Source organism: Sinocyclocheilus anshuiensis, unplaced genomic scaffold (assembly GCF_001515605.1).
Source record: "Sinocyclocheilus anshuiensis isolate Anshui unplaced genomic scaffold, SAMN03320099.WGS_v1.1 scaffold195, whole genome shotgun sequence".
NCBI classification, from domain to species: Eukaryota; Metazoa; Chordata; class Actinopteri; order Cypriniformes; family Cyprinidae; genus Sinocyclocheilus; species Sinocyclocheilus anshuiensis.
Genome location: NW_015548236.1, coordinates 2,877,385 through 2,895,839, shown reverse-complemented (window position 1 = coordinate 2,895,839; position 18,455 = coordinate 2,877,385). Strand labels below are relative to the sequence as shown.

At 37.6% G+C, this 18,455-nt stretch overlaps 2 protein-coding genes across 2 annotated transcripts; one reads left to right on the top strand and one right to left on the bottom strand.

Annotated features, from left to right (window-relative positions):
• Positions 1-4,240: 4,240 nt before the first annotated feature.
• Positions 4,241-6,050, bottom strand: hoxa13a (homeobox A13a). The gene is made up of 2 exons (XM_016441887.1): positions 5,259-6,050; positions 4,241-5,095 (listed from the first exon to the last, which is right to left on the bottom strand). Exons 1-2 carry the CDS (start codon positions 5,941-5,943, stop codon positions 4,848-4,850), a joined length of 933 nt encoding a protein of 310 aa, XP_016297373.1. The 5' UTR covers positions 5,944-6,050; the 3' UTR covers positions 4,241-4,847.
• Positions 6,051-15,079: 9,029 nt separating this feature from the next.
• LOC107654696 (homeobox protein XHOX-3-like) lies at positions 15,080-18,393 on the top strand. Its single transcript, XM_016441886.1, has 3 exons — positions 15,080-15,533; positions 16,436-16,665; positions 16,976-18,393. The coding sequence occupies exons 1-3, from the start codon at positions 15,170-15,172 to the stop codon at positions 17,510-17,512; spliced, it is 1,131 nt and encodes a 376-aa protein (XP_016297372.1). The 5' UTR covers positions 15,080-15,169; the 3' UTR covers positions 17,513-18,393.
• Positions 18,394-18,455: the final 62 nt, after the last annotated feature.

The window sequence follows — 18,455 nt, the reverse complement described above, 5'->3', positions numbered from 1 at the left end:
TTAAAGCAATTTGTTTGGAACCCTGTGCTTTATTAAACATGTTTGGGCATGTTTGGGAATTAATGGAGTGCTATTACAGTCACAAATTAGATTACAAATGATACGAAATAAAATGTAGGCTATTTGTTAAAATGCGTGCAGCTATAACGATAATGTCTATTACAATTACACTGCGATGATTAAATACAACAGTACACAGTAAATAACAACAATAATGATAATAAAATAAATCATGTTTGGTGGCGATACATAGGCCTAATGTCATTTAGCGTTGGTTTTCTTTGTTAAGTCCAATGAGGATAAAAAGAAAAAAATAATAATAATAGCAAGATGGTAAAAATACCAAACCATTTTGACCCAATTTTGAATTAAATTATAAAAACTTCTGAAATGGGTATGACAACGTGTGCTGTCCTAAAAAAATAAAATAAAAAAAATAAACTACAAGGGACTTTATTTCACGTATTAGTAACTTTGTTTGATGGACTGGTGTTATCTAAGTTTGAAGTTGTGGCGTAATTCACACTCTTACTGGAAGTTAAGAGTTAAGAGAATCTGGATTTTGTGTCACTTTTTAAATAAATGTAGGCTATTGTCTAAGAAAATTGTTTTAATAGTGCACGACAATTCAGGGATTGACTGAGAATGCAATAAAATCATGACTAAAATATTTACATGCACGATGAAGTATTTGTTTACAAATGTTAAAGCAAAAACAACTATTAGGCTAACTCATGAGATTTCAAGAGTAGCGCGCATTGTTGACTGGTGTTTTGCAAGTTTAAGACAACATAAACTAAAAGAGCTATAACCATAACCGAACGTATTTAGGTTATTTAGCTTTTGTTTGAATTTCAGATTTATACTGATCAAACATAACCAGCGTTGTTTCAGACTTCTTTGCATTTATCTCTACCATATATCCTTCAACTTTAGAAGTGTGTTGGTTACTTTAAAGCAATAAAATTATTGGACAAAGTCGTGTTTTGAAAAATAGCGCGATTAATGAGCACACAAATGTATTTCTGTATCTGACAAAGACTTTGCGTCATTGATTTCTATGTGTTGTGAGGTTATTCTAGTGTAACTTCACAAAACTAACAAGAGGAAAAAGCAAAAATACTAATTAAACGAAACTAGCAACACTTGTGGAATACAGAAATTAACGAATAAAAATGGAATAAAAAAAAAGTCCTTTATTGTATTAACGCGTTTCGGCGAACAGGCCTTCCTCAGAGCTAAAAAGCTACATTTCTACATCAAATGCATTATTTAGAAAATGGCAAGAAACGGTTATCAAATTTATTTATTTATTTTTCCTACAAAAAACAGGCTAAAACAGATATACGCTTGAGATATTGTCTGTGGCCTTGGCTTTCATTGTCTAGACGACCACCCCGAGGTTTAAACCCTTTTAACGGCGCACAGAATGAAACCTGAGAGAAAAGCCGCGCCGTTTTACTACACTCTAAAAAATGCTGGGTTGTTTCAACCCAACTTTGGGTCAAATATGGACTAACCCAACCGTTGGGTTAAATTTTTACATTAAATTTTTAACCCAAAAGTTGGGTTAGTCCATATTTGACCCAAAGTTGGGTTGAAACAACCCAGCATTTTTTAGAGTGTAGTCATTCACAAAACCCGAATCTGTCTCACAACACATTCTGACATTCTCTCATGAAACATTACATTTTATGAGCCAAACTGAGTATCACCCAATTATAAATAAAATGCATTTTTTAGTTCAAACGTTTTTTTGTCAATTGTCTATATTTAAATTATCTCCAAAGGTTTACAATTTTATTTAGAATTATTGAATATTTTTATTCTATTTTTATATTGTTTTTAATTGCAGTTTTATGTTTTCTAATAAATTTAGACAACATGCCAAATCATAAAACTATGGTTTTCTGTGGGCTAGAACAATTCACATTAAAATAATTTAAACAAATCAGTGTTTCTAGTTATGACAGGTCCTTATTAAGATGTAACCTACAATAGTCGAATTCGGACTGGTCGTTAGCTAACCGACAACAACAAAATATATATATTAAAAAAACGAAATGCAAAGAAAAAATAATTCCCCCCCGGGAAAGAATTGCATATGCGATTCTATTTTTGTTCTTTAGATGGCGCGAGAAACCAGATTTACTAACGAGCACAGGATTCGTGCATGGTCAAAATGCGTTCACTCTCTCTAGACTACGTGCGCACACACACACAAGCCGACGCAGAAAACTGAAACGTGAGTTTGGAATGCCTAAACACATAACCATTGTCAGTTCTTTGGCTTATTGTGATTTGAATATTGTGACTCATATAGTCGGAGAAGTTATGATCTAATATGAATGTGGGTGTGTAGATACAAAAAGAACCTGAAAGCCGTTTACATAATAATAATAATAATAATAATAATAATAATAAACTATTGTAATGGAAATACAAAGTAGGTATGAGACAGTCGTTACAAGGAATTATATTAACAGACCATGGAAGTTGTAAGATATGCCTCTAGGCTAATTCACACGGAAAAACTTGAACTGCAGATTTAGGTGCAAAATAGGACATAAATATGGTTGCCTTGACACCAGGGTGGTAAATTTCCTCTAAAACTTTGAAATTTACTTTCATAACTGTGCCAACCAAGGGTTAAACAAATGAAGGTTTAAATATTTGTATAATTAGTCTATATTTTTGGCCTACAGACTAGCCGATTTTGTCTGCGATAATGCGTATAAGTTTGAGCAGTTAGCAGAATTGAAAGTTTACCGTTGTATTCCCATCTTGATAAAAAAGTATTTCTTGCTAAATTTAGTTGATCATAAGATTTATATGTAGCAAACCACAGCTTCTTGCTGAGGAAAGCTAAAATAAAGAAATAAAAAAGCTTTTTACATGCATGTCTGATCGTGAGCGTGTGGCTTCTCCTATATGCCAAACAAATATTGTAACACCCCATCAAACCTGATCTGAAATTACTCATGACATAACTAAAAACAAAGTACTACTCCAAAAGCTAGGCCTACTTTACTCCAAAAATAAAATGAAAGATCAAATCACCAAAACTCGAGAGCATTCAGCAGCAGCATTTTTAGGAAGCCGTAAAAATCCAAATTCTAGTTGTTCTCAAAGAATTATATTTTAAAAAACGATTTAAAATGTATATATTTTTTAAGAAATAAACAAAATAAAATAAAAAAAATAATTTAATTTAAATTAAATGTCTGGTATGTCATAAGACTCGAGCAAAACATGGCGCATTTTTTTTTTAAAGATTGATATTGACCTAAACGCCAGAGGCTTGATAAACACACGATGTTCTTAATAAAGGACTCTTACTTGTAGACGTATCGTCATGTGTAATTTGAATAAATTAACATTTAGCCTATCTACAAGACCAAATTAATTTCTGTCTCAATCAATCCATTACTCGGCAATTAAAATGTTTAATCTATGTAGAATAACTATGTAATCGTACATGAATTTAGCGCTCATAATAATTTACATTGCATGTTGATAATTGTCATAATCAACAAGCAATGTAAACAGATCCAATCTATCTCAACAACAAAACAGGCAAAACTTTATTGTTAATAATACAGTTAAAAAAAAAAATTGTTTAAAAAATTTTCCTGTGTTCGGTTATTTTTTTTTTGTATATATTTTATTGTTTGAGTTCATTTTTGCTTTCTTATTCTTATTTTATATTATTAATACACATAAGCCTACGCGGTGGAAAATAACTTCTAAGACAGGCAAACATAAAGTGAATGAGTTATACATTGATACATAACAGATTATTGTGTGTGATTCAATTTGTAAAATTATTTATTTTTAAGCTTTATTACATTTAATAATTAACATGACCAAGACCAGCCGCTTCACTTACAAATGAACATCAGAAGATGGCGCAATTGCTCTATCATACGGCTGAGGTACGCAGTCACCTAATTTTCGCAGGCGCTCGAGAACAAATCCAAATGCATCATTTTTTACTTCAGTCTATGGACAAGAAAAAAATGTATATTCACGAAGACATATTTTACAGTCCATAAAGTTTTGGACACCATCCAACAGGTTCATTACTTGCTTGTACCAACTAGCTACTACATTTACAAAGAGCTAGTCAACGTTAAATTCAATTCACGTTCAAGTTTAGTATTCTTGCCATAATGGTTAATATTAGCGTGTGGTTTGATGTTGCAATACAAAAGTGTAAATTATTTCGTCGCCATACATATTTTTCTTATGAATGGTTTATTAGGACGGATTTGCATAACACTACAACGACAAAACACACTTACGGTAGCCTACTCTTTAACACACAAACACAGAGTAAGTCTATAGTGAAGGGTATATTATTTTGGCACAAATATAACCACAGATTGTACATAGCCTTAATATACTACAGGCTCCATACCTCATATTCTCCAGCATGAGACGAAATTTCATGAATTTGAGATTTCAAGCAAAGTATAATTTCAATTATAATCGACACTGGAGGTGGTGAAAGAAAAGTCGTACCACACTGTAAAGAGTTACAGTATCACAATTTCAATATCCAATGTATTTCTCTCCACAAGATATTTTGGTGAGCAGAAAATAATCTCAACAAACAAACTTATCTTTTGGCCCTCTTTGTCCTGAGTTGGTAATATGGCCATACACCGTTTGCAGCCAAGAAATGACGCACCGCGTCACCAACAACCTTGTCCGATCTAAAGTGGTCACTTCAAAGCGGTAGTCCAAGAAAAAAAAATCGTTAAAACGTATATAATTTCATAGCTTTGAGTGTGTGTGGACCATCGCTGTTTAAAATTGTTCACTTGCATTTACACAGAGCAAAGCTAACTGTTGCTTTTTAATTTGTTAACGACTTTTTTCTCCTTTACCCGTCGGTTCTGGAACCAGATAGTAACCTGTCGTTCAGACAGGTTGGTCTGAGCGGATATCCGCCTGCGTTTGTCCTTGGTGATAAACTTGTTTGCAGCATACTCCCTTTCAAGCTCCTTCAGCTGCACCTTGGTGTATGGAACGCGTTTCTTCCTCCCGCGGCGAAAAGAGCTACTGTCTGCCCCTCCGTGAGACACTGCCTCTGAAGACAAAAATGACAATAAAAGTATTCAAATATGTTTAACGATAAAAGTTTAAGGGTGTTTTGTTATATACGCAACATGAACATAGTGCTTTGACAGCTATAAGAAATGTATTAATTCTGTGGAATGTTTGTTTGTTTCTTATTCTGGCATTAGCCTCACCTGGTATAGACGACTTCCACACGTTTCCCGTCTGTGGCTGCTCTTTGGTGCAGTAGACCTGCCCGTTCCAGCCACTAGCTGTGATAGCCCACGGTTGGTAACTCTCCATTGGTAATAAGGACTCATGCCGGGTCTCTGCAGGCCCGCTCATTGCCTGGACTACGGGAACATCGAGATAGCTGGGAACTGGCTGATACGGGCTCGAGGCATAGCTCGAGTAGAAGGCAAACTCTTTGGCGCGTGAGGTGGTGTAATCATCGCCTGTAGAAGCGGACGTGTCCATGTATTTTTCCCCGTAAGGTGAGGCAGAGGCGGGGGACTGGGCGCATGTCTTCACTCCTCCACCGGCCCCGTGGTGGTGGGACATTCGGCAAGGATAGTATCCACCGCCACCGAAATATCCGTAGGAAATTGAAGCGCTGGCTGTACCCTGGACGGCTGCGCAGGGGCTGCATTGCTTCCCAGGCTCACCCGCTCCAGCGGGAGCCACTTCGCTTGACGGATAAGCAGCGCTGGGAGCAAGAGAGGCAGGGTGAGCCATCAAATTCCTGCACGGGCTCGGCGAGAAATTACCTCCCGTGAACCCTTCCATATTCTTGCCGGTGTCGTCCAAGCCGCCACCGTTATCATAGAGAAACATGACCGGGTCAATCCAGCGCGGGCGGAGAAGCAGTGACGTTGTCATAGCCCGTCGGACATTGAGACGTATGGCTCTTTTTTGAGAAGCCCCGAGACTGAAAAAGAGGAGATAGTCGATTCCGCGAGAATCAAGCGACTCTGACGCACCCTGCGCATAACCAGAATGACGCCTTGATTGGCTCAAAACTGGTCATGTGATATGTAAACGAGGACGATAATCAGCTCAAGTGCTAACAATTAAACCGAGAACAAATCCAGTGATGTGAGATGACAATCTGTCAAAGGATTCCATTAATTTCAAGATGCTCTAAAAGGTGAAGGGATGCGTAAGTAGCCTAAATTAACGAAAAAATGAAAGAAAGAAAAAAATGCTGTGGTCCTTCATGAGATTTCATCTCTGTATCCACTTTACTAAAAACCTAAAACAAATGTTGCATTAGTGTTTTGTTATTTAAAATAGGCCTTGGCGCTGGAGTAAACACTGAACGAATATTGCGTAGTTGTAAGCGAATAAGATCATTCCCGTTCATTTTTGCAAACATCCAAGTACGTTTGAGAGCCATTTGTGAGTTTCTGCCATTGTGCAGTCCTTGGTGGCCCTTCAATCAACTTAAAGATTAAGGCTTCAGTAGACACATTCAAAAAAATGTTTTAATGATTATTGTGCCTCGTCTTAACTGCTTAAAAAAGGAGTTAGCAATTACATAATCGTCAAAATAAAAATGAAAAAAAAAAGTTACTTAAATGTGACTTATTTCTATAATCCTCAAACATTAGGCTGGCTTTCATTCAACAAATTGAAAGCGTTGCATGTCTTATGATGCAATACAAGTGTGCTAAAGCAAGCCAGGTGTGCCCTTTAACGGTTAACAACGAAATCTAAAGGTTATTTTCACAATACTTAGAAAATTGGTTGCAAGTGATGGCGGTTAAAGAAAAAGGTCCAATTTTTGAACGTGGCATGAAGTCCTGCTGCGGCGGCTTCCGTTTTGTTTACAAGATGCGGAGACAGAGAACACCCCCTTTATTCGTCTGTGCATTTTACGTGCGGGGCTGACGCGTCTGCAGGCCAAGGTCAAGTTGAAAGTTGCCGTCTGGCCGCAACACTATGCCTGTTGGCCTATTCAGGCTTTGATGGCCAGCCTAAAAGCTTACAAAGGAGAAGAGTCGAATGGTGAGAAATCTTTGGTGGATGAGATACGTCACAGAAGCCTTTTAATTGTACTGGCCAGCCACTTTGTGTTACAACTGTTAGCGAATCCGTGGAGAATATTATACAATTTAACACCCTTTACATTCGACTTTGTATCTTAACCAGTTAGATGTGGGTTAGAATACAGCTGCTTTTTTTTTGTTTTGGAAGGAAACCATGTATTTAGGTACGGATGTTGAAAAGTGTCAAACTAAACAGTATTGTATTGTATGGGCGCCGTGTTTTCGGACTGCTCCAATGCAGGAATAAAAATCAACACACTCTCTATTTGGTTCTGATGTTGCAGGAAAATTGTGATTTTTTTATCCTTCAGAAATTTCGAACAATAACACTATGAAGTTGCAGTCCAAAGCGCTTATGTTAAATGTAATTATACATATTTAAATAATGCTGATTCATAAAACAACACACTGAATTCGAAGTAGAACGCTTCCATGAGTAGTTTTGTTTAAAAAAGAAAGAAAGAAAGAAAGAAAGAAAGAGAGAAGTCTAATTTCTTCCTGATGTATAAACTAAGCTACCTTTTCTTGTCTGGGTAGCTCGGACATTGGCTGTTTGCTGGTAGAATACTACACAGTTGCGTGCATGTAAAACATTTCCTATGTGCTTTTTCGAAGACGATACACAATAAGAAATATACAAAAGAGACTACTTAGGTGGGCAATCAAATTATTTATTATAGCAAATCACAAAATTTAAATAAACAGTTTATGTAATTTTAATTTCTGATTATTCCACACATCTAAATTACTAAAAGTAATGAAATAGCATTAATAAATGTAATGACAATGCAATGATGACAAAATTAAAAGTGAACGCATCCATTGTCTTTATCGGACGATGTTTGAACCACAACAATAACACAAGAGCCTGCAGAACACACATTCACTACCAAATATGCATTAGAAAATAAATTGGCAAATTAAAATTAAGCATTTTGTCCAGAGAAACACACAGCACGGCTTACTTTATTATTATCTTTAAAAATCGTACTAAGATTTCACGCTGTAGTGAACTGAAATTAGGGTTTAACAAGAATTTTTTAGAAAATTAGCTTAATACTGTGGGGTGAGCATATAGCGCAGTAGTGTTGTGATCTATGCGTAACAAGGCTGCGTATGTTGGATAACAATAATGTGGGATACATGTGTGATTCTATAGACACTAAAAGAAGAGTAGGAGTAATAACACATTTCTTATCACACAATGATACTTACTCCCCGTGTTTTGTGATATTTCTTGTTTAGCCAACAACGTGTTTTCAACAACAACAGCGAATAGGTAATTTTCACTGCAAAACCAAAATATTTTAATATAATATTTTTAACATGAATTTCCAAAATAGTATTTTTTAAATAATAAATATTATAAAATAATACATATAACCGCAAACAATATATTTAGCGATAGTGAAGAATAATAATGCCATGCGGGCATCCTCAACTGTTCTTGAAAAAAATTTGATAAGAGCCTAAATTAATTTTAATATTTGGCTGTAGATGCACGAGGCACTGAATCAAACAAGTTGGAAGGTAAAGTGCATTTCATAGTAAGGAGAACTGGGCACCAAACATAGTTTTCTTTTTCAATATATTAATTAATAAGTGTTTAGTTAAAACAACAAAAAAAATAATGTTAAATAATAGTTAATTGACATGAGATAAAAAAATGATTTTCTCGATTAGAATATATAACGATGCTGCCTTTAGTTTTGTATCTCAGTTGCTTTGTTGCCCATGTACAGCCTATATTTAACGAATGCCTAAAACGAATTAATCAACGGTAATGATGCACAAAAAAATCATGCAAAGGAAATGCATTATTTTATCTAATTTATGAGTAAAAAGAACACTACAAATTTTAAATTCGCAAATATATATATTATTTACACTGTGCAATTTAAATCGCCTCTGTGCATTTGCATGCAGAAAATCATGGCGATGTTTAAAGATTAACCCTTAATGACTAATCCTAGTGAATTAATATGAAAAATAAACTACATTTCACAGTTTGATACTCGTTCGTCGTTAACCGTTGTCTGTAAAGAAGCCCAAATTCAAAGAAGGCCTTGATCAGCATTTTAAACAGACACTTCTGTGAAACTCATTCGATTCGTCTTTCTGTTGATCCAAAATACATTCATAAAACAAAAAAAAAATTAGCTAGCGCTTGAGTTAAAGACAAATTCAAAACATTTATTAAATACAAAGTTCATAACATTATGCGCTACAAAATATTTAAGACTGGATATTATGATAAATGGAAACCAAAGTGCGCGTTTTGACATTCGACTCTTCTAAGTAAGATAAGCGTACTTTAGTTGGCCACTGGATCACTGCAGACGTGTGGTAGAAGGTGTTATTTTGACACAATGCACCTTTTGTGCAATAGTTCTGCTTAAAGAGTAAGCTATTAAATTACTACACATTTCTGCTAACACTGGCCACATATTAAAAGAAAAATCGCCCTCTGAAACTTTTAAAATGGGGAGGTGGCGACTACATTCTGTGCTCGCCATGGTCAAGTTCAAGTTGGGCACAGCTGTTAAACCTCTAGCGGAAGTTTGGTAAGCACGATGGGCGGATCTGGTGCAGTCGACGCGCGACTAGGCCTAAAATTCCCCTCTGATCTGCCCTCACACCCGAATTACGGAAACCGCAACATATGAGTCTATTATGTTATTTAATCCCACTAAACCTGACAAGGAAAAATATGTGTCAATAAGAAACCACAATAAACTAGAGATCAGGTTTAGTTACGTGATCCTATATTCTACAAAGAAAAGATCACCTAAATCAACCCTGTTAACCAAGAGGAAACACTTGACACTGGAAGTGAAATAAATTTGTCATCTCTTCAACATTTTTCTGATAACAGTTTAAGGGATAGTTCACCCAGAAATGAACATTTTGTCATTAATTACTCACCCTCATGTTGTTCCAAACCCGTAAAACCTCCGTTCATCTTCGGAACACAAATTAAGATATTTTTGATGGAATCTGTGAGCTCTCTGACCCTCCCATAGACAGCAAGTGTCCTTACACGATCAAGGCCCAGAAACATAGCAAGGACATCTCGGTAAAATAATCCATGTGACATCAGGGGTTCAACTGTAATTTTACAAAGCTAGCAGAATACTTTTTGTGAGCAAAAGAAAAAAAAAACGACTTTATTCAACAAATCCTCTTTGCTGTTTTGCAATTCGTTGTTGCTGTTTTGCTTTATTCAACACAATGCTGTTTTGTGTCAGCTCAGCTGAGCCACGCGGATACGCTGTTTATGTCGTTTACGCTTTGATTTGAACGAAAACAACGTATCCGTGTGGCGCAGCTGACACAAAACAGCATATGCAATTTACATTCAGTGGATACTCTCCAAAATGGCGCTGGGTGATGCGGAGGAGACATTGAATAAAGTCGGTTTTTTTTTCTTTTGCTCTCAAAAAGTATTCTCGTAGCTTCCTAAAATTACTGTTGAACCCCTGATGTCACATGGATTATTTTACCATCTCCTTGCTATGTTTCTGGACCTTGATCGTGTTAGGACCCTTGCTGTCTATGGGAGGGCCAGAGAGCTCTCAGATTCCTTCAAAAATATCTTAATTTGTGTTCCGAAGATGAACGGAGGTCTTACGGGTTTGGAACGTCATGAGGGTGAGTAAATAATGACAGAATTTAAATTTTTGGGTGAACTATCCCTTTAAATATGATGCTTCTCTGCTCCACTAAATGACTTACTGATTAATAGGCCTACAGGTGATAGTACAACTGTTTCACACTGAAAGCGAATGCAAATGACAACATGGATATTGCTAAGTAAGCTTCGTGGGGAAAAAAAATAGAATTGGGAATAGGCCCTACACTACAAAATAAAATGGTAAACGTACATAAACTTGCTAAGATGCTGTTTCTCGTAAGGAAACTTTGTGTTGAAATTTCTGTCGTTCGAGAAAAAACGCGTCAGACAAGGAAGCCAGTCGTAATTACAGAACCAGAGTATCATTATTAATAGATAACTGAGGAGAATAACCCTTGTAAAATGCCAGAATATTATCAGGTTTTTGTGGAATGAGCAACACAGTGTGGGAGTAATGTATGAAATGAATATATTCAAGGAGGTCTAGCCCACAAACTCGTCGATATAGCGACTTTAAAGACTTGACTGTACAAAAATGTACAGGATGCAATAAATGTGCCTGCGCTTTCCAGGAGAGAATGACAAATATATGATTGTTTAAAGTTCAAGGACGCCTGAAAGGTCCGCCCACAAAAAGGTTTATTGGCGGTGTAGGAATGTACACAAAATAAGACACAAGGGTCCACATTTGTGAGCCCAAACATACTGATTTAGTCAAATAAAATCAAATGGCTTTATCAACAATTTTACGCAATTAGGTTTGTTTTGAAATCTATACCTTTTATTCCTCACTGTATTACCTTAAAGATTGGACGGCACCAATTGTTGAAATACAAAGTATACCGAAGTATTAGCGCAGTATTAGAGAGAAAAAATGGGTGCATTAATACATAATTATCGTTTTGCAAGCTAAAAAGGGTCAACGAAAGAACAAGAAACATGACAAAACCACAGCTAAGCAAAAGTCCGGTTAATAAGGAATTAATCACATTCTGAAAACATTTTATAAAGCTCTGCAGTACCAAGAGTGACAACTAGTTTAAGTCCTGATGTTTCATTAACATCTAACCCCCATCACACTGACACTGACCAAACAAATGAGAATAAACAAATTACAACAAAAATTAAAACAAAATTAGATCACCCATTGGGAAACACAACAACAAAGTAAAGTACTATCTGGTCATAGAAAGCACATCATTTGGAAAAAAAATGAAAGTCACCTTTACAAAGTAAAGCCTCAAAAACAGCCTCACTAGAAAAGGACATGAAAACATGGCTGCCACAAGCGGAAAGGTTGTGCCCACACTGTGATCAATACAGAAGACACAACTTAATTTTCTGACAAAATCTACAAAACACAGAGACATCCTGTAAATGTTTAAAAAGATACACTGCACATCTGACAACCTTGACACAAGCACTGCTGTGAAATATTGTATGTCTGCCTGCCGTAATAAGACTGAATCTGTCTCCTTAATTCAACTTTATGCTCATTACAATAAAATGATTCATTTTAAAATTGCCCTTCTATAAGGAACTAACTAGAATTACTGGCACAGTTAATATTTCTTAGTTGAATTATTCTTTCTACTTATTTAGTTCACATTTACGCATTTTTTGAAACCAGGACCCGGGTTGCTAGTGCTATAACTATATTGCGCTACAGGAAAGCTGCTACAGAGTACTCTGCACTGTTAACTCATTTTATTTAACATTTTGTGCACTACTTATATTTTATTTGTTAACATTACTTTTTATTTGCACCATCAGTTTACTTCAAATGTACTATTTTATGATATCTCACAGGTTCTCGTTATAGGTAGCTATGTCTCAAATGTTTTTGGAAGACAAATGTACGGTTTTTCCTTGTCAATAAGGAACACCAAAATTGGCCACTGAGAGAAAGCCAGCGAGAGAGAGAGAGAGAGAGAGAGAGAGAGAGCGAGAGCGAGAGAGAGAGAGCTCTTATTTTTTCCAACAGACGAGGGCGCACGAGGACAGCTTTGATGATTGTGTCACAGCGGCCACACAAATAGAGCGTTTGCCGTCACTCTCCAACATGCGTGTCCCATCCACTCAAGGCGGTTATGTAGAAGCGCTTGTAAAACGTCCCCGGATTTCCCATACGCTAAACGAGAGGGGGAGAACATGGACGAAGAATGATGTGAAATGAGAGGATGGTAGTGATGTAGGCATAGGCCTAATCACCGTTTCCAACAAAGCCTTTTAAACGAAAAAAAAAAACAATTACAACATTCAAAAAATACTCTACTAATTAACTCTTAACCTGGCTACTTGCTCTATGTAGAAAGAAATAGCCTACATGAGCATTGTAATTAGCCTATTTTAATGAACGTAGCCGAATTAAAATTAAATATTGTATTTGAATGAAAACATTTGGGCTTATTTTCGGAAAACGTCTCTTGTTTTTCAGAGAGAGGGTGGTTAGCCTGCAATTAAGATAAAGAAGTCTAACTAATTATATCCCAGTAGGTTATGATCCTATTGCTGCCTCTGTGGTGCATCATCGGTGTTGTTAAGTGCGGTTATAAGGAAAGGCCACGCAGTTGTAGCGGGCTATATATATTACGCCACCAAAAACGATTAAAGCTATTTGGGTTGAGAAGTAATATCAAGTTAAAACCTCCCGAGGCTATATTCTTTAAAGGTTTTGAACTTCATCACAGCTTGTTGTGAATTTTTACTGCCTGAACTCCGACATCAAAGCAGGAGGGAGTGGCCTCCTCCCTGAAAGCAAGCAGTGCTCTAGGTTATCTTTGCATATGTTTTAATATACCCAACAGACTCGTCTCCTGGAGCCCGAAACTCATAAGCCTTACCATCATTAAAGTGTTGGTTTTGTCAATGACCAAGACACAGAACAGGATTTTGAACTTTGTCCATTTCAGTCTGCTACCATGCTTTCAACTATGTAAGACATGAACATAAAACTAAATGTAAACATGTCTAAAAAAATAAAACAAGACAATGAGATCTAATAAACAATGTCAAATATAAATTCTATAAAGAAAACACTGAAAACGTATTTATGAAGATTATCATAAATACATAGGCTAAAAACAACGTAAAATTGGATTCTATAAGACAAAAACAACTCTTTTGCATTTTGTAATGATGGGCAGGATTTGAAGATCAATATTTTATCTGTTCCATCATTATTTTATTACTTTTATTATGGTTCATTTGATATCGGCATGAATGACACAAATATATGCTACTATTGTGAAATTAATGTGCTCTAATAATTGTGACTAGACTAATCATTTGAATCCTGGAAAGTTAAAATTGAAACATATTCCAGAAAATGAAACTGGACAGCTGCCTCCCGCCAGCAGGCGGTGAGGGTAGGCTATGCATTGTTGGCGCGGCTCAAACAAATCTAATTAAATGTCAAATAGCCTGTTATTCTTACTCTTGGTCACGAGGACCTGACCTTTTTGCACTTTACTTGACACCACTTTGGAAGATCGAGTTGGGGCGGGAGAAAGAGCGAAGGGAAGAGAGCGTGACTGAGATGGTGCGCTGAAACAAGAAAGGATGGAACTTGTACACTTCAAATTACGCTGCTGGCGGAGAGACAGCCCTCCTCATCTTTGGAATATTCCCATTCAGTCTGACGTCTTCTAACGCGCACTGACTGTGTTGATCGGCGAAGAACATGTGCTAATATATTCCGAAAGGCTGCCATTATGACTCCTTCTTATCCAGGGGGCTCAAGACAGGGAGATAATAGATAGGGTTTGACCATATCTGCGTTCTATCACATTATTCAAACCTTGACTGTCCTCTTTAATGGACATTAGTTTTTTTCAGCCATCAAAAAAGCCCTCAACCATTTTTCTTCTCTTATGTGAGAATATTATTTAACCAAATTATCAGAGTTCAGTGAAGCAAAAATGTCTTGACATTCTGGTTATTATTGGGTCTACTGTGAGTATCAACATCAGTTAAAAATGTTAACAAGCAGTGAAAAAGAATTCTAAGAAGAAAATACATGAATAGTCAAAAACGTTGTATGACTCTACCAAAAAGTGTAATTATCTTGTAACTTAAATGTACAAGATGTGCATCTTACATGCTTCTAGTATTTAGCTGGTGATGTGCCGTTGGTGATGTTTTGTGTTATAGCCTTGAATTCACCTCTAGTCTCTGCTAGACTACTCTCCCGCTCTGTTTACTCACTCTAAATCGACGTGTGGCGTCACTGAGCCTTCTATTATGACGACTGCCCTATTAAGAATGACAGCGCTTGAGGAGAGAGAGGGCAATGGTGATCCCTCCCAGAGTTCGTGCAGCACTCTCGAGCGCTCGCATCGCACAGCTTCTCGTCTGCGTTTGCTGCTCCAAACTGTCTTACCAAGCTCCAGGAGATCTGGCACTCTGTTCTCGTCTAACGGTTATGGACAGCGCTAAGGACATGCTGATGCGCGCCGAGGGTGGTCAGGTTGGCACACTGTCTTCCAAAACTAGCTCTAATTCGACTGAGGCTACTGGAGACCTCATGCGCAATCTACCGGACAAACCAATTAACCAGAACAGCCTAAACCCCGTGCCTTCTTCGCAAAACCTGTATGACGCGACAATGGGACAACGTAGCGGAAAGTACGGAGATGTGTCACTTGCTAGCAAGCCCTCCGCGCCGGATAGAGATTTGTCAGACATCCCTAACAAAGATGCCAGCAGCTCAGATGCGGAATCAGACCTCTATGAGGAAATAGATGTCAGTTGTACCCCAGAGAGCATGGATTACCCGAGTGGACAAGGTAAAAACTGCGGCTCATAGTATTATTGTTTATTTGAATGTATTTATTCGTATTTTCTTCTCATGTTTCTAAATTGAGTGAAATTATTAAGAAAACAAGCGACCAAATTACCACGCTTAATCGATCTGACTTGTAGCCCACTGTTTGTGAGAGCGTTCGATTGTCAGCTCCTGTTACGTTATTGCAAGCTTTTTGAATTAACGAGTCAATTACAAGGCCACAGTGTATCTGGGGTGTTGTCCAGGCTTTAACAAGTTGTCAAGTAATTTTACACCAATCTCCAACATCTCAATGACTTTTTTTTTTGTGTGTGAAATTGCTGGCTTATAAAAAAAACCCCCAATGTTTAAGAATGTCCATTGTAATACGTTTGAATTTAACTTTAACACAACAATGTAATACATGCTTAACTACGGAGTCTGTTCATACCTTTTTGTTTTCTTATTTAGAATTAAACGTATTATTTAAAGAAAAATAAATGAAGTATACAGCTATTCTTAATACACAAATCAACAAAGAAATGATTCAAATAATTTTCCTCGGACGTGCACATTAGTTCAATTAAATGAATTATCAAATCAAGTTATTTGTTTAGTCTATAGTTTGGAAATAATAATAATATTTTCAGAGACTGAGACAGCATGTTTTATCAGCTTTTCGCCAATGGACACTGATGGAGAAGAGCTAATAAAACATGCAGTCTCTATCTCTGAGCTTGTTTTTTTTGTAATTAATTTTTTTTTGCGCTAGCTATTTTGGCTATTTGTTAGAAATCTCAGTAATATTAAAAATATATATCGCATTTCGCAAGCAATACAGTATGAACGCTATAATAATAAATCGGTAACCAGTGACCTATGTCCTAAAATGTTATGTCACTAATGATTTTTTTTTCCTGTAAGGACTGGCAATGGGCTCGAACCACGGTAAAGAAGTCGGTGTGGACAATAATATGGACTCAGGCCCCGGTGCTCTCAACTATGGTTCTGACCAGATGCGAAGGTATCGAACAGCATTCACGAGGGAGCAGATAGCACGACTGGAGAAAGAGTTTTACCGGGAAAATTACGTGTCCAGGCCACGTAGGTGCGAGTTGGCAGCTGCCTTAAATTTACCGGAAACAACAATAAAGGTAATACACTGCGCCTCCGATTCTATTTTACGTTCATTTTCAGATATTTATTTTGATAAAGGTGGCCTGATAGATTACCATCGAGCTACTATGGATATAAAAATAACCCCGCCAAGATTGCTCCATAAATCAATCAATACGAGCATGCTCATCAAACGATGAGAATTTTAAAAAGTTACAAAACACAATTCTATAAAAGATGTCTGACCTCTTATTGTTTAATTATGGGACCATTTCTCTTGGTTTATTGCTCATCGAAATTGGCTAGGCCTATATTACCTTATGCCTACTTTGCTACTTTTGGTTACAGGTTTGGTTTCAGAACCGTCGCATGAAGGACAAGAGACAGCGGTTGGCTATGACTTGGCCGCATCCTGCCGACCCCGCCTTTTACACCTATATGATGAGCCATGCTGCAGCTACCGGCAGCCTGCCCTATCCGTTTCAATCTCACCTTCCTCTACCATACTACTCTCCACTCAGCGGTGTGACTGCAGGTTCAGCCTCTGCCACTGGGGGCCCATTCTCCAATCCTCTGCGCTCGCTGGACAGTTTTCGGGTGCTATCGCATCCATACCCGCGTCCTGAGCTGCTGTGCGCCTTCAGACACCCATCACTGTATCCCAGCCCGGGTCATGGGCTTGGTCCCGGGGGAAGCCCATGCTCTTGCCTTGCCTGTCATGCTGCCAGTCAGTCAAACGGGCTCCCACATAGGTCCAACAACGCAGACTTCTCGTGTTCGCCCACGACCAGGACTGAGGCCTTCCTCACGTTCTCGCCAGCAGTCATCAGCAAATCATCTTCAGTGTCTTTGGACCAGAGGGAGGAAGTGCCACTAACAAGATAAGACGACAGCAGGAGGCTATAGTTTCTTCGGGTACTATCCGGATCAGCTTTGGGCACTTTGGCAGTATTTAATAAGTCATCGCATGAACTACTCAAAGCAGCTTGCACACAACAGCAATCTGCTTTAGTCAAGTTTCGAAACTGGATGTTTTCCAGTTATGAAGATATATGTTGTGCAGACGGAGTCGACTTATACACTGTCAGGCCACGGACTTTTAAATAATCTTTGGAGAAATTAGATATTGATAACAGAGATATCATATTAACTCAAATACATTTTAAGTACTACACCCTATAAACAAAAATGTGATAGGAGACAAGGACATTATTTTTTTTAAATGACTGGAGGATAGCGCAAAAATCTATCATAATTTATACTCTTTCATACATACCCATACAAATTGACCCACATGCAGTTTCTTTCACATTAAAACGATGTTTTTCATCTAGCTTTTTAACAAGGGGATTTGTTAACCGAGCACGGTTGGCTCATTATTCCTCCTCCACGAACACCCGGTCCCGGTAGCACACCGAAATGTGCAGATGCGAGGGAAATTAAGGAGTGATGTATTCGGAAGGGAGAAATTTTGAATGTTGAATTAATGATAATGCTGCACGCTCAGAGACTTGTCTGCCAAACCGGTAACAAGGCACCAGGGGAGCGGATTAAGAAGCTCCATGCGAGGTTTGCTGGCTTGACGGGAGAACATGCGCTAGAGATCCATTGGACAATCACATGCGGCAAATTGGGGCAAGCCAGAGATGCCTGTCTTACCCGCATACCGTCAGCTGAATACCCCCATCTCGTATCGTCTCTTTCCGGCCTTGCTGTTGGTTTCACCTTCACACTGAGACAAACAATACAAATAAACACACACGCACACACACACACACACACACACACACACACACACACACACACACACACACATATATATATATAT